This window comes from Dermacentor albipictus, chromosome 1 (assembly GCF_038994185.2).
Source record: "Dermacentor albipictus isolate Rhodes 1998 colony chromosome 1, USDA_Dalb.pri_finalv2, whole genome shotgun sequence".
In the NCBI taxonomy this organism is placed as follows: domain Eukaryota; kingdom Metazoa; phylum Arthropoda; class Arachnida; order Ixodida; family Ixodidae; genus Dermacentor; species Dermacentor albipictus.
In genome coordinates, this window is record NC_091821.1 from 503,944,856 (window position 1) to 503,972,624 (window position 27,769).

The window sequence follows — 27,769 nt, forward strand, 5'->3', positions numbered from 1 at the left end:
GGCACAGTACATGCCACCTAATCATTGGTGTTTCTTCATGTAACAGAATTATTTGTATCTTACACAATAATAATGTTTAGGACCTTATCCTGTGCATGTGCAATGCTGGTCTTTATTTATTTATTTATTTATTTTATTTAGAAATACTGCAGGCCTTAGAAGGCCCAGGCAGGAGGGAAAAGGTACATACAAAAAAAGAAAACAATAGATTGACGAAGGAGTTAAAATAAAAAAGCTCCGGAAAAACTGTAATAGAAAGTACAAATGTATAATGAGTAAAGCACCTAAGTAATGCATAGAGAGTGGCAGATACAAACTGAAGCACTGTTTCACAAGCACAATTTCAAAGCACTGGAAATGTAATAGAAGAAAAAGGAGTGCATAATTCAAAATTACTACAATGCGTAAATCAATAAATATTGCACAAATTGAAACGAGATTTCGTACCAACAAGCACTAATATTAGATGGTAATAGACGCTATTGAGTCAGTGTGAGAAGTTTGTGGTAAGGTAGGCTGCTTCATTACCTTACTGTTTGAGGGAAAAAGGAAGACGTGAAGATATTGGTTCTGTACTGTGTACAGAACCAATGTCTGAACCAAGTACTGTGTAGTAATAAGGCGTTAATGAGGCAGCATGGCGATGTCTTGTTCGGCGGGCAGTAAGGGGTGTTATGTAAGGTTCGGGAGAAAGAGATCGTTTATTGTTACTCAGTAAGAATAGAAATTTAAGCCTGTGAATTTTTCTTCTTAGTTGCAAAGACTGAATATTGTGTTCAGCCATTAACTGACTTGGGGAATCACTTGAGCGATATTTAGAGAAGATGAACCTTACTGCTTTACGTTGTATCATTTCTAGTGCATCGATGTTAGCTTTAGTATAGGGATCCCATACAATAGCTGCATACTCGAGTTTAGGACGGACAAGAGAGGTGTGGTCAATAAGACGGGTTTCAGAAGGAGCGAGCTTTAATTTATGCCTGAGGTAGCAAAGATTCTTAAAAGCTGAGTTGCAAAGATGGGAGATGTGCGAGTTCCAACTCGGGTTACTGGCTATTGTAACACCGAGGTACTTGTATTCATTCACCTCCGTAAGAGGTTTGGATGCTAGGCTATAGGTAAACGACAATTTATTAATTTTTCTAGTGATCATCATAAATACTGTTTTATCAATGTTAAACTGCATATCCCAGCGCACACACCAAGCTAGTATGTCATGAAGGTTAGAGTTTAGAGTAACTTGATCTTGTTGGCAAGTGATCTCAATAAAGAGGAGACAGTCATCAGCAAATAGTTTTATTTGTCCGGGTTGAGTAACAGTGTCTACAACGTCATTAATATATATGTTAAAAAATAATGGTCCAAGAACACTACCCTGAGGAACACCAGAAGTGACAGGAAGGGTACTGGAAGAACAATGATCAACTACTACGAATTGCGTACGGTTAGGAAGATAAGTGCGAATGCAATTTACGAGATGTGAAGAGATGTTGAGATGTTCAAGTTTTCCTATTAGCTTTGCGTGCGATACAAGATCAAATGCTTTCCTGAAGTCCAAAAATATGATGTCAGTTTGCCCTGATTTGTCGATAGTGCTAGCGAGACTGTGAATTATAGTGGTTAATTGGGTTACAGTTAAGACGTTCTTATTTTGTTTTGTTTCTTTGGTATGCTCTCAGTATGCTTGTTATTTTCTGTAGAATAATCAGTTCAGTGTTAGTGTGCATTTCTCTGTTATTTGCATTATTTTGGCATGTTTTTTATCCTTCGTAATGAACTGCACACTTAAAATGTTGTGTACATTTATATTATCATAATCTGTCTGAATTGTCACATTTTTAAATTTTCTATGCTGACAGGGGCTCTTCTTGCCATTTGCATATGTAAATAACAGTGTCAGACTTCTGGTGAAGTGTGCGACCTGTATCGCGTCAACCACATCCACTGTGCTCTGGTTGTGCACTATCTCACATTCATTGTGAGCTGCAAGATGTGAGCTGTGGCTGGAACAACACTTTCTAGAAAAAAAGATGGAGAGGGTTTGGCCATTCCAGCAGCGTGCATACCCTTGGGCTTTCATGTTGCATGCTTCTTCATGGCACGCCACTGCACTAGCATCCCAACTATTTTTATTTATTTCAAGTTCCTGCAGTGCCCGAAGGCATTATTGCAGAGGGGAATGCACTATTCTATTCTATAACTATTCCCGTCTTTTTTTTTTCTCTCTTTTCTTTTTCCTGATCGAGTGACAGCTGCTCGGTGGTGAGTCGGTGCTTATTGCTCTGCGAAGAAAGCAGACGACAGAAACCAAAGGGGTGTGTGCGTTGCTGGAAGGCAAAACCCTTTCCACTTTTTTTCTCGGGAGCACTGCTCCGGCCACATCTCACGCGTCGCACTCACATTGAACATGAATGTGTAGTACTGGGGTTGTGGTGAGTGACTGTGGCGGTGGGGGCGGTGGGGGGCAGCCCAGATGGTGACCTAGGCGTGAGTGTGTGTGCCCCCGGTGGTGCCATCACGTCGGTGGCCAGCTGGACCCTCAAGGGAAGCCAGCTCCTCAACGGCACCTCCATGAGCTCCCCACACGCAGCTGGGGTTGTCGGTGAGTGTGCGACATCTGCCTGTCTGGGGAGGGGGGGGGGATTTTTGGCGTTAGCGCAAGTTGGGATTGCTGCCTCTGAACTTGTGTTAGGTGGGTCTGGGCCACACAGGACAGGGTTGTTGGAGATTTTGGAGCCTCTGTCTTGCCATAAAATTATTTGAGCTGGTGGTGCTGATGAGGGGATTGGTGTTCAATAATTTTGCAGTGCTCCATGTATATATTTATTTTATTTTTTACAGCACTGTAGGCCCAAGGTGTGGGCCTTTGCAGGAGAAGTATCAAAGAGTTAATACAACAATCACTGTTGTAAAACAGCAAAGCAGTAGTGCATCACAAACCATGAGTAATGTTAAAAATTGTATGATGACACAACAGTGAGTAAGTGGTTAACCGTGAGAATAAATGCTCCAAACAAATTATTATACATCTTGAAAAAATGCCTGTAATTATCATATTTCTATGTTATTAATGAAAAGTTTTCAAACAATACTTTAGGAGAACTTATTGCCGGGCGAGTTGGTGCATGGCTATGTTAGGAAAAGTTTCGTGTACATAAGGACAAACACATTAAAAAATGAAGTACTAGACAAAAAGAGTTTAAAAGAGCGCTCTTTCTGTCTACTTGTTTCCCTGTGTTCGTCTTTTGTGTACGCAACTTTTAGAATACTTTGAGTCCGAACTGATTTGGGACTTTTTTTTTGTGTCTTGTAATGGTGTTCAAGAGCTCCTGCTGTTGTTCGTGTGTGAACTGGCCAGTCGTACCTTTGTCACTATGTTTTAAAGAGGTCCAAACAGTATTCAATCAAACTTTTACTTTGCTCCACAGACAATGCCACACGCCATTGAAGGAATGTGCTTTCCGGTGGGACACTTTTGTTCTTAGAGGCTTCAAGATCTGTTAGAATTCTTTAACACTCTGCAAAGAATATTTCTAGCTATAAACAAAATAATCTGAGGACACCTAAGCATTTAATAAGGGTTGTGAATGCGAAAGCAGTAATGTACATTTGAACTCTGGTGAGTGGTCCTTTAAGTTTCACACTGCAAGTAATGTGCCATAGCGGTACACTGCTGCCTAGCCAGCAAGCGGCAGCAACAGCCTGCCATGCTAACGCCGCATGCCACCTGCACTACTAGAGACCGAGGAAGCAGCAGCAGCCACCAAGGCCGGCAGATGTGCGCAGCAGCTAAGTCCAGTGGGGGTGAGGGAGAGAGATACAGACCGCATGCCGGCTTCTGAGAGGCGAGGGTGATGCGGCGTCGTGGCGGTACCCTTTCTCTCGTGCATGCGACAGCAGATGTTCCCTCTTGCCATCGCAGCCAATGGAAATTTAGTTGCCGTTTTACTGTTCCATGCGACAGACACCGGCTTTCTTGCTCAATGGGCCATTTGACGCTTTCACATTAGCAAATCAAATGAAATACAGTAAGCACAAAGTTTTAAGTACAGAAATGCCAATCAGTAATGATAGCAGTCTCTGCAGCTGCTGCTTCGTTGGGTGTTGGCGAATAAAGTTATAGTTTGATGCTAAATCAATGCAGATCTAGTATTTGCAGTAGCCGCACGACACTGGAAAAGTGACAGACTGCCTTGCAAACGAAAGCCAGTGCGCGGGATGACAACGAAGTTTTCCACGGCCGCCATCTTCATGACACATGGAACGGTGGTCTCTCATTGCCGAGCATTGCACAAACTTGCAGTGACCCTGCGGGTCGTAAAACCTTTGACAGGTGGCAGATCATGCTGAACCTGACAGTGTAATGGAGCAGATGGCACCTGCTCTTTATTGATGGCATGTTGTTAAAGTTGGGATAGCCTTGTTTTGGTGTGTTAAACCTGAGAATTAAATTTTTTTAATCATTGGTATTGAATATAACAGAGCATCACCAATTCATTAGTGTCAGAGGGAAAAAAATGCGCTTGATTCTATTGAACGGAAATTTTATTTATAAAAGCATTTCTGCGATCTTCATACGGAACTGAGCTGTAATTGGTGCTGGCATACTAATTTGGCGTTCCCTTTATTAAAAGTAGTACGCACTGTATGTCTTGCTTTCTATGTTCGTATGTTGCTGATAGCTTGCTGGATTCTCGTTATGAAATTTTAGGAGACTTTCAAGCATGTGCAACACCCTATTTTCTTGCCCAAAATTTGTAAGCAATAAATTTTGTGAAAAATTTTCTGATATTAAATATTCGGCTTTCTTTTCTTGATTTTATTTGCTATTCGATTTGAAACCAACTTTTCGGTATTCGCACACCCATAGTCTTTAGGTACAATCTAGGTATTTCACTACAGCGATGTGTACATGCAGCAATGCACTCCGCACAGTTATTTCCGCCCACTTGCATAATGTGCAAAACTGCACTTTTTCTTAAGGAGCCACCACACTAGTGGCAAGCTTCCCATAATCTTTCAGGTCCACCACATTAGCAGCTTAATAAAACGTGCTGAAGTGCCACAAGTGGCACTAGGCTTAATCTGCTAAGCAAAGCCATAGGGCGCGGTGCTTCAAAAACCACCACCGACTATTGCAAAGTGCATTTTTTAGAGAATGCTTTATTTTTCATTGCATCAATTTGTACAAAAAGGAAGATAGACTGCCATTTGGGGGGTGCAGACTGCGAAGCTTGTGGGCTCCGAGTTGAACTTGCGTCATATCACAGCTCTCATTCATGCTGCAGGTCGGGCAGTGGGCTTTGCTTGGCACAGAATATAAAATTAAAACATTGGTTTCTTTTATCTTCTACAGCATTGTGTGAAAAACAAACTGTAGGTGATGTTTTTGTCACCAGCTGCGGCGACAGGCTCTAGCCAGGTGGCCGGCACTGTGGGGAGCTGGCTGGCTGGCTGGCAGCAATTGATCTTGCCGTTGTGCTGGTGATATCCTCTAGTGCGGTGAAACTGCCATATTTCGACAACCCATGCCGAACATATGGTGCACACCAAGGTGCTATCTCATGTTTACTGCATCAACCTGTTTATCTATTACTGTTTTTTTAATTTTGATGTTTTCATCGTTCTTGCGATTGCCTTCAGTTTAGACATTGGTGTATGCGAAGTTCCACCATTTCACAACATACCGCAGCTCTAATATTGGATATAACAGACTTTGTATGTAACAAAACTTTCCTGCTGAATTTTAAAGTTTATTGTAACGAGTGTCGGCTGTGCTTCTTTTGTCAATTGCTCAAGCAAATGTGTGAAATATCACAGAAGCCTCATATAGAACCCACAAGAGCTTCAAAATACAAGCAAATGCAAAGCTACCCTCGAGTTGTAATTTTCGCACCTGCCAGTTCTCAATTTTACTCTCCATGAACAGTATAACATGCACCATGTACGGTAAAATGTTATTTCAAATTTCATGGGGTAGAAAAAAATGTCTAAATTAACTGAATGTCGAATTATTGAGCGTATCAAGAAAACAATAAACAAATGCCTACTACGTCAAGACACTTTTATTTATTGAATGAATAAGCAAATCCTGCTTCTATTTTGCACAAAAGCACAGCGAAAGCTGCAATTCTCATCATTTGCTACTGGTTAATGTTTGCAGCAGCAAAGGCCTCGCAACTTCTTTCACAGTGCAACCGTGGTGCGCGTCTTAATCGGAGACCCACATTTTACTACCACATACACATCTGTGGTAAGTGAAGCACGTGAGATGATGTGAGCATGGTGTGTCGGATGGCCAGGAGCAATAGACGATGACAGCAATAGCTTGCTGCATGACTTTGGCATGAGTACGCCAAGTGTCGCAATGGAACGGACAACAAAAACAAGCACCAATTGGCAAAGTACCTAGGGTCCAAAAGCAGAAGGTCAATAAGAAAGGAAAGAGGTGAGACCAGTGAGAAGAGCTGGAGGAAACTGTCGGACTGCGAGCCCGAGCTAGCCGGCTTTGCACTTGCTCACGACCTGCCATCTTTGCAGCAGGCTGCACTTTGCATGGTCGTGAGGGCTCTCCTGAAGCTCGGTGACGAGGCATGGAAGATTGGCCGGGTGTCTGGACCTGGGCCCCAGGTCTTGATCTTGATCAAGCTTCCACTTGATCGCTGCTTGTCTTCCGCGGAGCCTGAGAGGTCCTGCCGTCACTGCTTCCCGACCGCAAAGTTACAGTCGAGTGCATCGTCATGTATGCCGCCTGTAACTGGCTACTGACCTCACACTATTGCTTGATTCAGTTGTGCCATCCGGAACCGGACCGCTGAAAGGCTATCATCTTAGCTAACTGGTGAAATTGGTATTTTCTCGTGACTTTCCTTTGATAACTTGGTGAACTCTCTGTTGACTCCCTAGCTTATGTCACGTGCTTTAGCCATCCTTGTGCATTTCATATGTAATGTTAGTTTAAGGAAACTCTGAGTTTGTGTGGTGTTTTAAAATGAGTCTTGATTTTTGTTATTAATGAAGTCATCTTTTGTGTGTTTGTAAGCAGTCTCGTCTTTTATTAAAGGAATAGAGGTGCAGCACCTCGGATGTATGCATTTAAACGATCCCTTAAAAAACTAATCATCACAACGCCGCAATTATTTTTTTGCCAGTGAGAGCTGGTTGCCAACAGATTGTCCATCCACTGTGATGTAGCCTGCACTCTTCACCCTCGATAGCTTCCACCGTGTTTGTGACATTGCACGCACAGCCATTGCACTGAGTCAAAAAGAAATTACTGTTTGCGCAACCACTACAGACGAAACCCGGATTGCTACCGAAACAATTATGGAAGGCTACCACGCTGTTCTGGAAGCACAAGACCAACACAATATTATGTGGGCACATAAATGCAAAACTAAAGGTTATAAATGCACAACTAGACATGAAGCGTTCTGGCATTCCTGCCAGTCACGTACGATTTCCACTGGCAACCACGGCAATGCAGACATTTTGGTTGGACCAGAGGACGAGTCTGAATGATCTGATTTTCTGAATTAACAAAGGTCGAATTAGGGATGTTTCACTGTACCAGCAGGGTGTTGGTGTTACGCAGGTGAAGTTGGCACGCCACAGTGCACCACGTAACAGACACATTCCTGACAGGTATGTCAGCAGTGAGTGGGCAAAACAGTCAGAACGTCTAGATAAGTAAGCTAATGCTTGCTATTAGTAACAGAAACAGTGTCACCTGCACTGTAACAGAGATTAAACAACAGAATGACCTCGAAGCTCCTTGAATACGTTTGAATTTTTGTCTCTGATACCTGTACGAACACTGCAGGACCCTTTGATGGCACATGATGCAGTTACTTGTGACAGTTTCATGCATTCTGTGGTAGCTGGCATCGTCAATTCTAAAGTTTCTTGTGACAAGTGAGGGAGAGGTCACTCCAAATGTCGCTGAGGTGTTGCCAAGGATGCCATAGGCTGTAACTTCCCCCAAGAAAGCAGTAACTCTTAATTCAGTTTATCAAAACCTTGTCAAGCAGTTATTTGGTCATCTCTAGACAATAATAACGAGGCTGTTATTTTATGTGCGCCTGCTTCAGCAAAAGTGTCTGGGCTTTTTTGACTGATTATCAGTGGCTGAACAAGAGAACAAGCAACCCAAAGTATGAATATGAATAGGTACCAGTGTGCCCAGCCTTCAGTTCTGGACAAGAGAAGCCTCGACTTGAAACTAAGGTTTCTACAAGGGGACTTGTCTTCGCCAGGGCAACTTCCTTTTGTAACTTTGGCAAGTGCCTGCCCTGGACAAGCAACCTAGTTCCATTCCATCCAGGTGGAGGCTTCCCTTGTTTGACCATTGTTAATTCTTGTCCATCTTCCTGTGTCTCTTTTGCCTTGGGCGGATTTGTAACCTGTTCGAGGTATTCTAGTTTATAACTATAGCTTGTCGGTGACTGTGCAGCGCTGTTGCTGTCAGGAATGATGGCCCGTGGGCTGGCGTACTCGCCGTACAGCGTGCGTCGTGCCCTCGAGAACAGTGCCCAGCCCACACAGGATCCCTTCAGCATGGGACACGGCCTGCTACAGGTGAGCAGCTCAGGGTACAACACAGTGCGTTGTACTGTGAAGTATTTAGCCTAGAAGGTATGCCTGTGCCTACAGAACAAGTTAGCCAAGCTTATGCATTTTTTTCTTAAGCAAACTGCTGCTCGAACTTGTAGTTAGGAATTTAGTGATTAAGTGGGGGACCACTGTTGTTTTCTGCACTGACATCACCTATTGAAATCACTTGGTAGGATGGAAATATGTATGTGTGACATACTGTGTGATAAGTCAGTGGACTTGTGTTCCTGTAATATTATTGCACATGGTGCCCTACGGTGTAAAGTGCAGGGTCTGAGCTGTCTTTGGCAGTCTCAGATGCGTTTAGAGACAGAAAAATGACCACTTGAAGCCCACTTGCAATCGAACATCTGCACATGGGAATGCCTTTTGCAAACAGATGTTCAATTTGGAGCCTGCACTTTACTGCACATCTGCTCATGTAGGTTTCTCTTCTTTTGCTGTTGTTAACTATATATATATATATATATATATATATATATATATATATATTGCATAATGCCGCACATGCTAAATCATGAACAAAACATGGGCTAACAAATGGGAAGCATAAGCACTGTCAGATCATGCAGTTACACAGCTCTCTTGTGGGTCAGCTGCAAGAATTTTTTCACACAGCGTGACTGATTGTTTTCGCTCTAACAATATTTGATGTAACCAATGATTTTTAACAGTTCCATCAGATTCGTTGCATTGCACGCTCATTTTACTTATGAATAAAAGCAAAGCATAATTGCTGTTCTGTTTAAAGCCACTTTAGCTCATGCTTTTGTGTGTTAAACAGGTGTTTGATTCCTTAAGGATCCAACATTACACTTTAGAAATATGGTAACATGGTAAAAGTATCTTCACCCACCGTTTTAATGTGTGCATTGACCAGGGCGTTGAACTAAACCCGAACTGAAATTTTAGCTGCAACTGTACCCAAACCAATATTCTTAGAACGTGCCTGAACCCGAACTGAACCTCAGCTGAAAAATATAGTAGCAGGTACTGGTTCGGCATAAAAATGGTTCAAGCATGTAGGGCAACAGTGGGTGCTCAATAGATATGAACTTCTTTGAAATAATTATGAGAGACATTCCGAAATTAAGTTTTGCTATTTATTTTATGCAAGGAAACTTGCATAAAAATTGACAAAAGGAAATACACCGTGACATCATGAACTACTCACCTTGCACTATTTTTCCACATAGTTGCCAGCGACATTGAGACATTTGTCATTGCATGCAATCAGTTTGAAGAAACTACTCTGGTAAAACTCGGTGCCCTGTGATGCAAGGAATTGTCGTACAGCCTGCGCCACCTCTGCAGTGTTTTGGGAGTGACGTCCAAAGAGTGCGGCTTTCAATGCAGGGAACAGGTGAAAGTCCGATGGGGCAAGATCGGGGCTGTAGGCCGTGTGATCCAAGCTCCCCCATCATCCTCCACACTCTGCCTTCCTTCAGTGAAGATGCGACACCAGTGTCCAACCATTCGACGAGACATGACCTTTTCAACATATGCGATCTGTAGGTGTTCATGGATGATGGACACACTGCCTTTCATTGGCAACTACGTTGTCAGCACACGTCTGTCTGCTATTGTGATTTGTACTTGAATAACCTCGGGCATGCCGGTCTGCTGCTACTCTCTCTTGTTCGGTGCTTTGCGTCATTCCTTTTCTGCTGTCGTTGAACTGGCAACGGGCGTGGATTCTTATGGCAATTGTTTTATCTGGTGTACCATCGTCTCTTTGGAAAAATTATGAAACTTACTTTTGGAACGTCCTTCGTACATATTCGGTCGGCTATGTAGAGGGTGGGTCTGTGCGTATTGTTATGCTGGCACATTTGTTAATTCCAGAGAGGCACTATTTACCTCTGCGTCAATTGGGAAAGAAGAGACACTGCATTCAGTACAGCAGCATAAAATCGCTCAGTTACCAGTGGTGTCAGCGATGGCATCCGCATTTTCGTGAGAGAACTACACAGCCTCTAAATGAGCTTACGCCAAGCACAGTTTCCTCAAATAACACTTTATGGCATACGCAAACTGTAAGTATGATGAAATTAAACAAAAGCTAGAATCGGTAATAACAGCCCGTAATATATATGGTCCACAGTTGTCGTTGTTTAAGTGGCTCCGTTGCTCATATTGACTCATTTTGGGGTGGAACAACACGGCTCATATCCGCAGATGTGTATGTTTTGCTACGTTTTCACATTATTTCATATCAATGATGCACCGTTTCTACAATATCTGAAGCTAACAGTGATTTATGGCTGTAGGCGTCAATGTAAACATATGCAAAAAGGCTGCGCCAGAAATAAAAGGCTGCGCTACAAAGCTTCTTGAATATGCGAAATGTTTATTGAATGTGTAAAGGGAGTACAAAATGCGAGGTGCAAGCGCAGGTATCAACGACTACAAACTCCAAGTCAGCCGTGTAGGCAGACAGAACTCAACGTGCCTTTATCGGCCGCACTGTTAACACAACAGTGCACTTGGGTCTGTTCACCCAATAATTGATGGTTGAACAACATGCTGCCTAGGAGAAATCATTGATAATTAATCGCGATCCACAAAGTGCACAACCGACACACAGTCAATTTGGGCACAGATACACAAATCAACCGGTGAAAGCCCAGACACCCTTCCAAAATGTTTCCAGTGGCATCCGTCTGGGGACAGCACAGGAACATGAAAAAGGCAGGTTGCGGTCGCGTTCCATTAGAGTAAATTGTAGGGGTTGGAGGACGGGCTTCGGGATGAAAACAAACACAGTATTTAACATCTAACAAAATACAGTATTTGCTATCGCTAAAAGTTTGTTTTGTAATTCATGTAATATAGTGTAAATCCACTCTGTGTCCGACACCACTGATCATATTCCAGCCACAGTTCCCTTAACACCAGTCTAGTAGTACCATACTTTCCGGTGTATAAGCTGCACCCCCTCAAAATGGCAGTTTTTCTGAAAAAGAGTGTATAACGCACCTGTTCCTTAGGTAAGCGATCTAAAGAAAAAATACAGTGACGTTTCACTTAGTGAACGTGGGTCACGCACAAGCAATGATATAGACACTCCAGGCGCATTTCTGCCATTGTGATCACCACGATGTGCCATATAAAGTCCAAGGGTGATAGCATCGTCCCCACGTGCCGTACCCGCTGTTAGCAAAACCTGTGATGGTGAGCTGAATCGCACACAAGGGTGAAAAGCAGGAAGGCTGCAGCCATGCAGCAGTGCTGGAGGGCGGCTTGTATACTCTGGTAGCAATCGCGTAGTTTGTGCAGTGGCGCGCGCTGTATCTTGAAAGCGATTTGCAGATGCGACGGCTTTGGAGGCAGTTGACTCGCAGTCGGCCTGCCGCCACTTGTGTTGCTGCTCCATCCTTCTCGCACGGCGCTCTGCAACTCGATCATGAGAAGAACCCGGTACCTCCATAGCCCACACACAACCTGTAGCCACTGCGAGAGGAGGTCAACCCAGTGTGTTTTGCATGGCCTTGTCATCCAAACCGATTTTGATAGCAGTTCTTCCCCCCCAAAAAAAGAAAAAGAAAAAGCCGTACATAAGTCACACCGGTATATAAGACGCACTGACAAAATTCAGAAACAAACCACAACTTACACACAGTAAAATACAGTACTTAGCTTAGGTCTCTTTCAAAATAATGATAACGAAAAAGAAACTCGACTGACTAAAGGCATGAAAGCTAAGTACACCCCATGCAGACACAGATTCTCACTAATTAACTCTGTCTGATTTCTATATGAAAATTTCTCTATCTGTGCAGTTCATTCGTTAACTGCACATTTTAGAGTAAAATGTCTTCACTTATTCTTATCAAGGGGGCTTGGTTGCATTCTGATATCTCATTTTCGAAAAGCCGTTGCTAACATTTCGACGATGGCAGCAACGCGAAAAGTTTATCCAAACGGAGCACACCATGCTTAGAAAAAAAGGCACAAAGAAAGAAGAAGTACCCATTTGTCGCCTCGAAGTGCCGAAGCCATTGGAGCACTGGCAACCTTAGTAGTCGCTGCGATTTTGGTGAGTACACTGCATTGCATTGGCACAATATTTGTAAAATCGAGTGAACAGCAGCAATTTCTATGGTGTTCCTGGGATATTAGTTTCAATATTATGTGGGACAACAATAGTTCTTGCCATTCACAGGGAGAAATAATCATTAACCTATATATGCCTAAACTTTAGCAAGTTAAGAATTTTAAAATATTCTTTGGTAAAAAGCCTTTCAGAAGCTTCAGAATGTAGTATCGGCAGTTTATTGATAGCGAGAGAGAAAAATAATGTTTATTTGCACCCGCAAAAGGAGGTGTGAAGAGCCTTCCTTTCTCTTTGCCTTGCTCCTTCCTTTTCAGCTGGCTGATGCTCCTTGGAGCTCAGCCGTGTCCAGGGCCATGGGGATGACTTCTCTTTGATCCTCTTCCTTCGAGCTGGTCGTTAAAGTCTCCCAGGATTGTCTATCCCTATCTGGTTTATTGTATCTAGGACATGTCGATATCATGTGGATCATGTCTGCCTTTGCCCCGCAGTGCTTGCAATTCGTGTTCTGAGTGTTACCATGCCATCTCTTCAGAATGTAGGGATGTTGCAGATCACCCCCACTTGGAGATGCCTCCATGTTATCTCTTCCTGTTTATTGAGTTTCTTATGTACCTCTGGCAGTGTTTTCCTTCCCATTCTTTAATAATCGAGAATTGTGCTGTAAGTGTTTATGCCTTTTTTTTTGTGTTGTTGGGGCTACATTGGTGTACCAGTAAATAAGCTCTTGGGGCAAATGCGTGGGCTTTCTCGTTGCCAGGCTAGCCTTCATGGGCAGGAGTCCATATGAGGTTGATTAATTCTTCTTGTATTGGTCCTTTCTCCAATATGTTCAGTGCCTCTTTAGGGATTCTCCCTGCAGTACAATTCCTGATGGCTGTTTTGGAATCTGCCACCATGATTTTGACCCTTTCTTGAGTCAAAGCTAGTTCTATGGCCACCTCCTCTGCAACCTTCCCTCTGTTTTGCGGGTTACTGGAGCTCTTTGGGTTCTCACCGTTAGCCTGTGTCGTCAACGAGACGATACCTGGTCTGCCTTCATAATCTGCTGCATCCATGTAGAACTCCCCTTTCTTTTTATCTAGCGATTTTTGTAATGCTTTAACCCTGTCTTTCCTCCTATTCTTGGATGCATGTTTTTTAGGGTGGTAGTATGCGTATCCTGTCTCTGATTTTTGACGGAATGGTTCCTGTGTTTCTTACTTTTTTGTGGGTTTCGTACCCTGGTTTCTCTAGAATCCTCAGACTGCTTTGCTTCTCATTTGTCTCAGTTGTTAGATCAACTCTTCTAAGGTGTTTGAAATGCCCATGTTTAGTATCATCTGCGTAGATGTGCACGGTGGCAGGTTTAGGGCGGTTTTAACTCGTTTCCTAATGAGGATTTCTATCTTGTTTTTCTTGGCCCTTGTTAGGTTAAGGTACGCTGTTGTGTATGTGATATTGCAATGGAACATTTTTGTGTAGCTGTTGGTTTTGAGCCGTCCTACATATAAGGACACTAGGCAAATGCACTCCTTATTGGAGTGATAGGATTTAAGCTGTTTATTTTGACCTCTGGTGTCACATTTTTCACAACGCATGGTAGTTTTCTTATGACAGTGGGAACAGATTGTTTGCTTATCGAGTAGAATCCCAAACTTATACAGTTGGGTTAACCAATTATGTGCTTTTAGCAAATACTGTTGGCTCTTCGAATTCAAGGACTTATAGATATAAGCATACCTGCCAATGCTCCCGATTCGCCTGGGAGACTCCCGATTTTTTACTCAACTTTCCAATTGTACGATCACTGTCTTATATCTCCCGAAAAGTGATCTCTGTTAGCGCTATAATGGTTTTTGCGAAACTGACACTGCGAAATCTACAGCCACATTGTAATCGTCAGCATCACCAACAACGGCCGCACTAAAGCTGTAGAGGCTAGAACCTTTCTAGCAGCTATAATGAAGCCCCTCCATACACGTTTCACCTCCTCCTCCCCGCTCCTCTCCCACTCACCCCCTTAGCTTCCGGCGTGAAGCGGAACTTACGTGGCTTCAGCTTTCTGTTCCGAGTGGAACTGACGCTATGTTTTTTAGCCTTATTTACTTTCGTGTCGATGGAGAGGCACCAGCTGCGCTTTGCACAAGCTGCGATTTTAACTGTTAATGCGATTCCATCCAAGAATAAATCACCGCCTATTGTAATCGGTGATCTGGTTGTGTTCGTTGCTTCGCTTCAATCTGCGACGGATTGTGCCACGAGAGACTACCTACAAAGGAATGTAGTGGCTGGGTGCTTGGAGACCACTGCCGTTTTTCGTGCATTTGGAAAACAGTGACCGCGAACTGCTACTTCAGCGGAATACAACAGCTTGTCCCCCTTTGCATTTTTCTTATGGTGACTACCATAGCTCTAGAAACTGCAAGCACAGCATTGCGTGCACGCGCACATCGTCCCAGCAGTCAAAGCGGAAATTCTCACCGTGCAACTCCAGGAAGCGAAAACGCTGGAACCGGATTTGGTCTGAGGGGAAAAGGCGGTGCACATTAAAGGTTCTCGCTACTTAAAAAAGCGGCGGTGGCGCGTGGATGGAGGAACTTTAGGCCGCACTAGCACCATTGGTATCATCGACTAAGCAGCTGACTACGGTGCCTAGTAAGCCGACAAAAGCCAGAGCCAATGTAGCTCTTGCATTTCATGCAGGCGTTCCTCCATGGTGTATCTTGTTGCTGCTGCTTGCGAGGCGTTGTTGCTTGTGGGCACGATTAGTGCTGGCTAGGCCGTGTGTATGCGATGCACCGTGTAAAGTTACAATCCTCGTGTGCTTGATGCCATGGCACTATCATAGCCCAAGAAAAGGCATCTGCAGAAGTTTTTGCGATTTTGTACTTCTGAATTTCCATGCTTTTTGATATCAAGAAAAGGAGAACCTTATGCATTTTGTAGAACGTGTGGATGCGACGTCAGCACACAGTGGCAAAGGCGACCTGAAACTGCATGTTTCCACGGTGCACCGCTGAGCAGCAAGACAACATAGTGAACTTTCTCCGGAACAACTGCGACGACAGTGTCATATGTGTGGAGTGCCTGTTTACGGCATTCCTCGTCGAACACAACCTACCCCTTAGTGTCAGCGACCACGTTGGGCCTCTTCTACGGAAGATGTTTACGAAATGCAACGAGGCGAAGCGTTATGGATGTCAACGTAACTCTGAAACGCAATGTGGAAGAATGCGGAGGTGGGCAACCTGAAATTTATTTCACAGGCATCGCTCTCGAGTCTTCGTTTCTTTATTCAGAGTTTCCCTCAGTTGCTGCCCCGAGATTCCAATGAATCTGCTGCAGACACTTTAGATGCTCTCGAAGCTGAGTTTGCCACACTACAGGCGTACGGTCTTCAAGATCACATTCTGAATGAAGAAAGGTGGGATGTGTAGTGGTGTATGGTTGGAAAAATTAAAAACACTGATGGAAAACATGTTTCACCGAGTTGCTAAGGTGATGCTCAATTTACTGGTGATACCGCATAGCAAGGCAGAGTGTGAAAGGATTTTAGCACGGCGTGAAAAACTAGGACTGAATTCCGCTCATCAATGTGCAACACAACCCTCCAACACCTGCTGCTAGTGAAGGGCCGTCAGTCTGCATCATGTTTTGAGCAAAGCTACTTGGACAAATTTTTGAAGTGAGCAAAGTCTGCTACTGCAAGGTCCCTTCCGATTTTGGATTCCGATTTTGGATCTCGCCAGGTTGGTAGGTATGTATAAGCTTTCTGGTACTATATGGCTGCTATGGGCTATTGAAATGGGAGCAGGTCAGCTTTATCGCTTCCTACGCTATAGTGCTAGTACGCATTGACATGCATAAGGAAGGTATGCGGATAGTGAAGAATACCACTTCTTGCTTGTGTAACAGTGCAGTATATTGCAGCAGTTCGGCAAAGCCTCTACCCTGTTAGGTTATATTGGGTGTAAAGCCGCTGACTCCTGACCAAGTCATTTGAGTAACTGTTTATCCAATATCTAATTACCAGGTGCTTGCGATCCACAGATTGAGCATTGGATGCAACTGCAGCAGTACTGTAGCGTTTGCACTAATAGACTGTTGCATCAGAAGTACAGTCAAATCTGTAATCAAAACCTTGTGCCCATAATTTTAAAATTACATCAACAAAGTTTCACTGATACTGCATCAGCTTATAGGAAAAAAGCACAGAAGAAGAGAGCACCTGAAAGCTCTTCATCCTCTCTCATGTATAATCCAAGCATAGACTATTTTACGGGACATAGTAGTTTGTGTTATGCACAATTAAAGTGACCACTTCATCTACGAAAAATTGTCTGAATGTATCCATTCCAGACAGGGTTGCATCTTGACAAATTAGCATGCCGCATGACTAGGTGCCAGGAAAACAAGTTCAGGTCATACTTGCGCTTACATGCTGCATACTTTAACGCATTATGGGCCTCGTGTCACAGAAAATTCGGTATCGGCGTCTGGTGTCACTACAGCAAAAACAATTTCGAACCAAATTACGAACCACACATCAGATAGCGACAGTGAAGACTACAGCAATGATGCGGAAGGGCAGGCTGCCTCAACATTGTCCTCACAGGAGGCCTGGCATATGATTCAGTCCCTCCGGGGCTTCATTTTGTTTTTGCGAAGAACCTTCCGCCGCTCTACGTGCAGCACCTGGTACCTTGGAGAAGGATGTCGGCAAGCTTCGCTTAGAGCATGCAAGGATGACAAACATAGGGTTTTCTCGTCCAAGCCAGTGAGAAATACTTGGCGAGATGCTTCTGGATTTCTCAAGCTGACAGGCTGCCACGGCAAGCTTCTCGCATTTTTTAAGAGGCCCCTTTTGGGGCCACCAAAGCAATGTCTCGGCAGTGCTTGCATATTGCTTGCCACCCGTGACCTCTCTTTGCAGTTGTTATAGCAGTGCCATTCTTTAACGCCGACAGCCACGGCTTTTTACACGTGATTGGAGTGCCCAGGAAGCAGTTAAGCGAGAGAACACAATCAGCGGCCGGATGGAGGAAGGTGGTGAGAAGGGCACTGGCCTCCCAGCCATTATAGTTTTCTCACTTCAGCTCTGCCATCCCCCATTTTGATTTTTTCATGCAGCCCGGTTATAACACTTATCAGTTATAACAACGGAATTTTTGTGGCACCTGAATATTGTTACGAGTGGGTTCGACTGTACCTTGTCTTTCATTCTTTACAAAGTTTTTTTCCATGGAATATTGAGAACGGCAGCCCACAAGCAAATCTAATAGAACAAAAAACACCGACAAAGCATATTTGTTATGTTACTTCTTCTCAGACTGAAATATTAAAAGTGCGAAACAATAACAGGAGATCCACCCATGCAAGAGGCCGCGTTTCTACCAGAAAGCTTGCCTTCATGCATAGCGTTCACTGCCAGCATTTCCCAGTAAACGTTGCGGTTACATAAGCGGCAGTTGCCGGGAAGCATGAAAAGCAGTCAGGCGTCTTTGAATGCTATTGCATTCCGCTCTTAAAAGCGAAACTTAAGTGTGCTCCAAATTTTTAAAATATTTCACTGGTGGCTCAGTGATAAACATGTCATCATCACTGCATGACAAAGCTTGGCATCCTGCTTCACCCACAAGTGTGTCATGTAATGTCCCGTAATGACCCCTCATGTAATGTCCTGTTTAGGGACGTTTGAGGTATAATAAATAAAGTGCTGCCTGGCGAATAGTTCATGCTCGTGGCGCACTCATGACTGCTTTCCTAGCCTGTTGTACTAATGTCGCACACTTGCAGGCAAAGTAATGGAGTCTATTGAGTGCACCTCATCACGAGTGGCAGCGTGGTTGAATTACCTTTAGTTAGCCTTGAGAGGGGGAGGCAGGGGGGATGATTTTTGTTTTCAATAGCCTGATGAAAAAATATTTGCCCTCCTAAATGGACTAGAAGAATCCATAGTTACGCAAGTTTATTTTTGGTAGAATGTTTGGCCCACTGATTACTATAGGTTTCATGAAACTGCACCCAATCTGCCCAGTGTCCTACATATAGGACGCTGCTGTTTAAAATTTTGTGACAGAATTTTAGCTACAGACAATAGATATTCTGTTGTATATGCAGCTCGTCCTTTATGGACATGCAGTCACAATATCGGCAACAATTAATGACATTTCAATTCTTATCGGTAACTTTTTGCCAAGAGGTGGTGCCCTTTCCAAAATCCCAAAATTCACAATGTTGCAGTGGTCGTTACACATAAATGACTAGATACACGCTTACCAAAGTTTGCACAGAGAAGAGATATGACCTTACGGGTACAGGCTGCCAACCGCAAGCTTTTACATAAAAAATCTGTGGAGTTACTGCCAGTGAAAGGAGTGTACTACATGTAGAGCACTAGGCATATATGGGTTAACCCATATATGCTCAATCATGTAGACTTGTCTGAATGATTCTGCTTTAGCACAACTGCAGCTGTTGCACAGATGGTTGAATGCCTCAACAAACAGGTGAAGCAGTTCACTTATGCACTATAGTTACTAGCCATTGAGCAAGCATGTCTCATCTTATACTGTCTGAGGATTTGCTGTCTTGGTTTTGCGAAAGCAATTTATGTGACCAATCTCGCATGTTTGCATTTGTTTGAAATCATGCATGGTACAGTAGCATTGCCCTTGGCTTTTTCAACAAGCACTACACTCTTGCTACGTACTTCTGGGGCGCACACATCCTTCTTTTTTTTTTCATTACTTTCATTGTCATCATATACAAGATGTCGTTGTACCTTGCTTTGTTTCCCGTTTAGAAGTTTCTCAGTAGAGGTGTGCGAATATCAAAATTTTCGAATACGAATCGAATATGAATATCTAATCAAATGTCAAATGATACGCACATAGATTTATTAGCAAGTTTGTTTATTTAGCATGTTGGAACATTGCAATGACATTGTCATTGGTAAAAGAATTAAACTAGTAAGCCGTTGTACGAAGGCAAATCAGAAAGTCTTTACCCCTATTTTTTATTAGCCCAAATAAGGTACATACAGGTATTTACAAACATATGTGTTATTCTACATACCTTACACTATCTTCCACATAGTTCCCACATCCGTTCAGGCATTCGTCCCATTGCAGCACTAAATTTGAGATGCCCCTGTGGTAGAATTTGTCCAGCTGGCTATGGAACTGCCGTCGAACTGCTGTCTTGGCTTCATCATTCCACAAGAATCGCTGTCCTACCAGGAACTTCATCAGACCGAAAACGTGGAAATCACTAAGGGCGAAGTTTTGGCTGCGTAGTGGGTGGTCCAGACTCTCCCTGTGAAATGATCGGAGCCTATTGGTGGTTCTGGTTGCCGCATGTGACCTAGCATTGTTGTGGAGGATGACCGCCATCTTCAACAAGTGGCAGCAGTGCCGTGCCGAGGAGCTACCGGCAGATAAGGTAGGGCCAGTTCAAGAAAGGTCCACCGCTGGGAATGGATAGGTTGACTTTGTGTTTACAGCCGTACTTTGGCTAAAAAAAAATAGGTGAAAAGACTTTCTGATTCACCTTCGTACTAAAAGTCTGTGTATTTGGCTCATGTTAGCTGTAGAAAATCTAATAATTTCTGCTAGTTGTCTGTTCTCGCCAATCTGTGCCTTATTATACCACATCAATTTCCCATAAACTCAGAGGCGTTTCACCCTCCGTCGCTCATTGCATTTGCTGTGAAGCAATAGGCTCCAGGGTGTCTACCAACCGGGAAAACCGGGAAAACCGGGAATTTTCAGGGATTTTGAGTAGTCTGGAAAAACTCAGGGAAAACTCAGGGAATTTGTGCTTCTATCAGGGAAAATTAGCTGTAATTTTTTTAGAGGGTCAAAAGTCGCGGTAATGCTGGCTCGAGAAACAGACAGGACTCGTAACGAATCGTCGTCGGCTGGAGGAGTTGCCAGTGTACAGTCAACGACCTACTTTCCGGATTCCCGATAACTCGGACGGCTTCGCGGCACCACCATGTACCGCAAAGAGTCAATGTATCATAACGTCTGGAAATTCAGACGCAAGAACTCTTCGCCGTCCGATTTTCTAAACGTTTTGCGTGATCGCAGCTCCGAGACGGCATTAATGAAAACCATCACCGCTGCCATTTTGATTACCTCGCCGCCTTGAACCGGTGCTCTCGCACGCAGATGCGCTGGCAGCCGTGGCCACCGCTGCGGCAACGGTAGGCCTAGCTGCTTCGACGTTCGCTGTTAAGCTTCTTGTCGTTCGGTGCCGTGTTTCTTCATTTCTCCGCTGACAGCAATAATTTTGTCTTGGAAGCTCGGAAAGCACGGCGCATTGCGTAATGCTCTTTCCCGAAAGTCTGCTTCGCCTCGTTACAGTCGTGTCACGCGGTGAAGCGTACAAGCGTAGGAAGGGGCAATTGTCGCGGGACACTGTATGTATTTCTTAATTTTACACGTGTGCACTCGCCCTCACCTGTCACAGTAGGAGCACCGATATACCTAATAAGTGCACTGACAGGCATTCAGAGCTTTTTCAGACGTGCATGTGTCGATTTTAGCCCTTAAGGGCAGTAAAAGACATGAATTTATTTTTTCGGACTGCCTGATTTTTCGGAAGTTTTCGCGGCCCCTAGGGGGTCTGAAAAATTGGACGTTGACTGTAAATTGACCAAGAGTATTCTTCAAATGGTCCGTGGGGCGAACGCGCGGCGAAAGGAGGACGAGAACAGAAAGGATCGACGCACTGAGGAATGAACGACCACTTCTTTGAAGGAGCCTGCGCTCAAAAAACAAATTGTTGGCTGATGCTGAGATGCAGGTGTCCCTCATCCAAACCAATATAAACTCTTTAAAGCAGTGAAACACAACACTGAGGCGTCTTGTGCGAGCTGAGAGTATGTCAGGACAGTTGCATGGAAATAGCTCATATTCGAAAATGTTTGCTTCTGTATGCATCTCCTTTTTATTTGTGCTAGAGAATGTCCAACTCGATTTGAAAATTTTTTCGAAGACATTTTATTTGCTGTGCATTTTAATAACCCCTCCCTTATATTTTTTTGAATAACATAAACACTACTCCTTAGTATTCAAATTGGATTAAGTCGGTTTTTTTTTCAAATTTTTTTCATATGCTTACTAGAGAGTGACAGCATAGGGCGATATGGTTTCAGCGCGTCTTGACATAAAACATAGTTCTGCATCACTCAGGGAATTTTGCAAAAGCCCTCAGGGAAAACCTGGAAAACTCAGGGAATTTGGAAATGTCAACTTGGTAGACACCCTGGGCTCAGGATTGGGAGTGGAACCTACAAAAAAGTGTACCCTCGCTGTTTGCAAACACGTGCCCCTGCTGGTGTTCCTGCAAATCTTGGGCGTCCAGTGGCTAAGTGGGTTTTACAGGAAAAATTTTGCCAGCAGCGTGAAATTATCACAAAATTCAGCTCAAAATCAGGCACAATTTCTTGGATTAGATTGAAATAAACGCTAAGAATGATGTTTTCTCCCACACAGCCAACAATATATTCTATTTTTCAAATATTCGTATCCAGTCGAGTATACGAAAATTTTTGAATACCTAGTTTTCGATTTGAATACGAATATTAAAAATATAATATTTGATAATATTAAAAGTTTTCGAATATTCGCAGGCCCTTACTTCTCAGTTGATGTGACGTCCAGTTAACAGCATTGCATGCATCAAATAATGCAAGCAAACTTTTTTTTGAACAAACTCTACAAAGCTTTTCACTTCACTTTTCTTTAGAAATTGGGAATATTCTATATTTGATTGGATATTTGAAGGTCAATTTTCTCGACTATTCGTACTTGATTCAATACAAAAATTTAGCTATTTGAACACCCCTCAAAATTTTTACTGCTTTGCATGCACTTAGTATGGATGACCATAAAAGGAAGAGTGGGAAGGGAGTAGTGCGGGGGTAGATGCGTTGATGTGCCATGTAGCCTGCCCCACACTCTTGCAATGCCACTGCCTAAGATGGCTGTCTTTATGTGCATGCCTGATGGAGTGATGTAACATTAAACTTAATTTATATTCATCTAATTATTGACTGCTCTTCCCCACGTGTCCCAGAGCCAGTTTCTTCCACCTCCTGACAAAACCGACGCATGTGCCATTCGGACAAGTTAACACTGTGTGGCATGTCACTAGGGGCCAAGATGAAGTTTACTGTGCGGAATCGGTTCACGAATCGGTTCACGAGGTGGTTCACGAACTGGTATAAGTTTTTATTTCTCCTAACAAGAACACAAAATTGGAGCATGTTAAAACTGAGCCTAAACCGAACTGGTATTTTTCTGGTTCGACACTGTGGCAGTGAGTGAGTGAGTGAAACAACTTTATTCGGTCCACAATAGACGTGAGTAAACTCAACGTCACCTGGCTAGGCCCACTGGGGGCCATCAGGTGAAACCTGATGGCCCTCTCGTGGGCCCTCTGGACTGCCAGAATTTGAGAGGTCTGGTCCTGGGCCCTAATAAGCTTCGTTATTTCATCTTGGATGAAAGGGGGACAGGCAGAAGTGCAGCCCCACAGGACATACTCGAAGTCCACATAACCACCACACAGGGGGCAGGCCGGGCTTGGAAACCGTTGGGGGTACATTGTGTGCAGTGCCGTGGGGCTCGGGTAAGTGCTTGTTTGTAGAAGGCTGAGAGTGACTGGCTGGGCCCTGTACAGCGAGGAGTACAGCAAAGGCAGGAGTCTTCTTGATAGATAATTATGCTTGCAGATCTAGTTGTACGAGCAAAGAGGCCCGGGTAACCCAGGAGAGGACGCACTACTCAACGCACGGTCAGTCAAACCTTGTGCAGCGGAATGCGCCACTTCGTTGGGGTTAAGTGAGGCACGCTCAATGGTTCTAAGGTGCGCAGGGAACCAGGCCAATGAGTACAATATTTTTTAACCTACTGAGTGTGTCGAGACAAGTAGCATATGAAATGGAACAATAGTTGTCTCCAGGTTGTTCATTTTCGTGCATTTAGTAGTAATTTGGAGAGTGTCCACCTGCTTGCTGAGGAATATGCCGTTTTAAGGTGATATATTTACTGCCTTTTCAGCTGAGCCCATTGTTGCTTCACTACATTTTTGCAGGTCGACCGTGCATTCGAGCACCTCCTCCAGCATGGCCAGGGTCCTGAACGGCAGTTCCGGTTCCGGGTGAGCTCTGGGCCCCACCGCCGAGGCCTGTACCTGCGGGAGCCCCAGCATACATCCAAGCCCAGTGTCCACGCTTTCACCATCGAGCCTGTTCTCCTCAACGAAGAGCGAGCCGGTGGGTTATTCACCACAACTGATTTGTTGACTGGACAAGACTCGGCCAATGTATGCACATTAGGCACTGTAGCAGTGTAGTGTACCCTAACGACATGTTTACTTTCCCACAACTGTGTTCGTATTGTCAGCATCCTCACATTTACATCTTCTTTCACCCATTTTGTTTGCAATGACAAGAATTTCTCAGTGCAATCATGGTTGAGAATGGCTGAATTGTCCAGATATCCCAGCATGCAAGTGTTCTCTGAAAAGTACCAATATCAAGCAATGTTGGCAAAGTTTGTTGTTACGCTTGACTGTTACAACAAACCAGGCAGCTTTAGGGTGCAGCTTTGCCCCAAAGCCCTGGTGGGTTCATCACAGGCCAGCACACTCCCTCTCACACACATCGCATGTTTGAGCTGGTGCTGGCAACTGTGAGTGGAAGCGAGTGGGAGCGTGCACCTGGAAAAAGTGTTTACGAGTGTGAATGCTCTCAGTTGTGCCTCTGCTAATTCTGTGGAGGTATGGTTTTCATAGACCCGCTGGACAAGATTGGCTTTGAGCTCAACCTGAGCCTGGTGTGTGATGCGACCTGGGTTTCGACTCCTGCATTGCTCAACATGACCTACACCTCACGGTCCATCTCACTCCGCGTGGACCCCTGCAGCCTTGCACCAGGGTCTTACTACACGGCGGTGAGTTCCACATGTGTACTCGTGCTGTGGTTTGATCCTACTCCTCTGTGCCAAGATTAGCACAGTGAATTTGCTATGATAATGACCCTTTGGCTGTTTAACGCACCCTAGTGTACTCTTGACACACTCATCACACACCTCTTTTTACTGTGATGTGCACTAAATTCATGTTTTGTGGCCTACTGCTCGATTGTTTCTGGCTAGTAGGGCAGACCAAAGCAGAAATTGTGAGTGGCCAAGCCACCTGTAAGGTGTCTTGATGACATGCACTGCTACACAATTATTAGGGGTGCATCAATATTTGAAAATTTCAAATACCATCGAATATTATATTCTTAATATACAGTCGAATTTCAATAATTCGAACTTGTAGAGGTCCAAAAACTTGTTCGAAATAAAAGAAGTTTGAATTAAAAAACTTGTTCTTGAAGTAGTCGTGCACGGTGCACGAGTACTTCGCGCACCATAGCACAAAGTACTCATGTAATTGTGTGAGTCGTGACATACCACGACACGCAAGCATGCAGTGAGCGAGGACCACAAAACTACCCACACCAGCGAACACTCGCTTTCCGATAATGGCAGAAAACGAAACTTCAAGGAGCAGCTAGTGCGGACCGAAGGGGCTGGTGAGGCTGATGGTGCCGGCGCAGAGACCATTGAAGGTGAGGGAGTTATGAGGGAGTTGAGAGGGAGGGCAAGCGGAGCATGCATAGTTGCGAGGAAGGGCGGAAAGGAAGTGTATTTGCTTTCCTGTCAGCTTGATTTGCCACCTGACTGCCACCGAAGCAGCAGAGTTGCCAAGGCCAGAATGGGCCTCCATTGCTGTTTCCCTCTGCATGCTAATGTGTTTTTTCCTTCGTCTGCTGACAGATCGACACTCTGTTTACGTTCTTCGTCCTACATTGTTAATGCGAGTCATGTCTTGTCAAAATGGCGAAGTCGTTTCCTCTGATCGTAATCGTGTTGGTGCACTCCCTTCTGTTGCGACAACGCCGCATTCAAAAGACACGGAAAATGAGGCACTTGGTGTCGGCTTCGTGTCCTTGTATACAGGGTCTGTCTTGTCATACAGAATTGGATATGGCGCACTGACTCCAACAATCTTTCCATCGGTGCATCTCTGTTTAGACAAGTCATTGCAAAAAAAAAAAAACAAGTGCAAACGAGACCAACTATAGCCAACCAAAACAAGCGCGAGCGAGGACTGACACAAGCAAACGGTAGTGCAAACAAGCAGTCTGACTGAACCAGACATAAGTACGAATAGAGTGGTCGGGAGGGTTTGCATGACACCAGTTTCCCATGCCTACGTCACTGTAGGGGCCACTTTTATTGGTCTCCTATGCTCCTGGTTCGCGTGCCGCTGGTGTGGCTGGGGCATTACAGCTAGACGTGGCGACCTTGCCATTTCAGAAAAGGTAAAATTTCCACTTTTTTTTTTTTTTTTGGCGCACGCAGCATTGAGGGGTCTCTCCTAAGCTGGCGGGGTAAGTGCAATGCTGGTTGGAGGCGCTGCATGATTTGGCGCGCTGTTGAGAACATTGTCGGAATGCGGTATGCTCAAATTAACCGTCGCAAACGCATGTGCATTCGAATTACAATGCTTTCGCGCATTGGAATACACATAACTTTGATGGGACCTCAGCGTCAATTGGAATGTGTGGAGAGGTTCAAATTAAGCGTGTTCGAATTAGCGAGATTCAACTGTATTCATACAGTAGATCTCCGTTAATTTGACTCCAGTTAATTCGATTTTTCGGTTAATTCGATCTCGGCCTAAGATCTTTGCTGGAATCCATGCATTTCTATGGACCCCAACATTCATTATTTCATCTTAAGATTGGGCTTTGCCAGATAACTCAAACGTCATGGCCACCATCTTGTTTATTGGTTGTCTGTTTGAAGTGGCATGCATGTTATTACCGACAGGTGACGGTTTTTGCACACACCTAATGCAACGCACATAGTGTGGCTCGCTGAGACAAGTGCAGTAAAAAAAAAAAAAGTGCCCCTCTGACAGAGTTGTTTATGTTGCTTGAGATTGTAGCCACAGCGTAGACTGCATGCATCGGCCCGTGATTGAGCGATCCTCCGGTAATACCAGGATGTCCTTTGCTTCAAAAGTGCTGGTTTCAGTGCCACCCGACAGGTAGCGCAGGTGGATTTAGCACCGGACATAAATTTGCCCAAAGGGGCCGTAATCTCGATCAATTGCCATTGGGGATACGACTGACGAACACTCAGGTGCTTGCCACCGGATGCGTCAGAGTCTACGGGTAACAGCATGTTTGTGGAGCGTTCTTGCTCTTGGTCCTGTGTTGAGTTACGTAAGATCTCGCAAAAGTGATCCTATCTCCTAAAGGAATCGATCAAGAATACTGCTCCACAGCAGTGCCACCACTGCTGATTGATGCGTGGAGTGCACTTTGTGGTGTCAGCAATGCAGTTATACAGTATATCCTCGAGCAAGGCTTGCCAAAGTTGGTTAACGAAATTTTGACAGTAAAGTTTAGTTGCGCTGCGCATATTCAATGTGTCCTGTCCACGTTGTGGCAATGAAATTCTCGCGAAAGCGATATTTTTCAATGTCCCCAGAGGTTTCGTTATTGTGACGTTGAACTGTACTAATGTGGTGTTCCTTTTAACTAGAGGAGACTGTACATGATGTGGGGTTCTCCTCCGTGCTCTTGGGACAAAGGAACGACAACACAGTATTGCAAACAATCACAAGGGCATTTATTGAACCTTTCATCGATCAGTGCCTGCTAGCCGAGTTGCTATCCACAAAACATGCCGATGGGCGCGCGACAAATCTAGAAGTCCGACTCACCGCGACCGGAAAACGAGCGAATATGTTCGCCCCATGCTGGATCCCAACGCCTGGTCGTTCGCGTGTTCGGGCACGCCAACGGTGGCGCGTTCGAAGGCGGCCACGCGAGACGGTCTCGCAGAAGCATGGGTCGCCGTGCGCACGCGGGACGTCCTCGTTGTTTGCTGACCCGCCGGGAACGAGGCCCCGTGCCTTGTCTCCCGGTGCCCAAGTAGCCCCGCCTATCGGCGGCGTTAGCAGTGCAACACTCGCGCCATCTCTCGCACTGCGCCCCAACCACATCGACCGCCGCGGGCAACACGCAGGCCATGCGGCGAAGCC

General features: G+C 44.6%; 1 protein-coding gene across 1 annotated transcript in view; it reads left to right on the forward strand.

Annotated features, from left to right (window-relative positions):
- The window catches only part of TppII (Tripeptidyl-peptidase II), a 263,290-nt gene that overhangs the window by 111,143 nt on the left and 124,378 nt on the right, over positions 1-27,769 (forward strand). The window contains exons 11-14 of the mRNA XM_065443152.1: positions 2,469-2,602; positions 8,453-8,577; positions 23,756-23,936; positions 24,458-24,615. Coding sequence (XP_065299224.1) covers positions 2,469-2,602; positions 8,453-8,577; positions 23,756-23,936; positions 24,458-24,615 — 598 coding nt within the window. The remainder of the gene's footprint in view (positions 1-2,468; positions 2,603-8,452; positions 8,578-23,755; positions 23,937-24,457; positions 24,616-27,769) is intronic.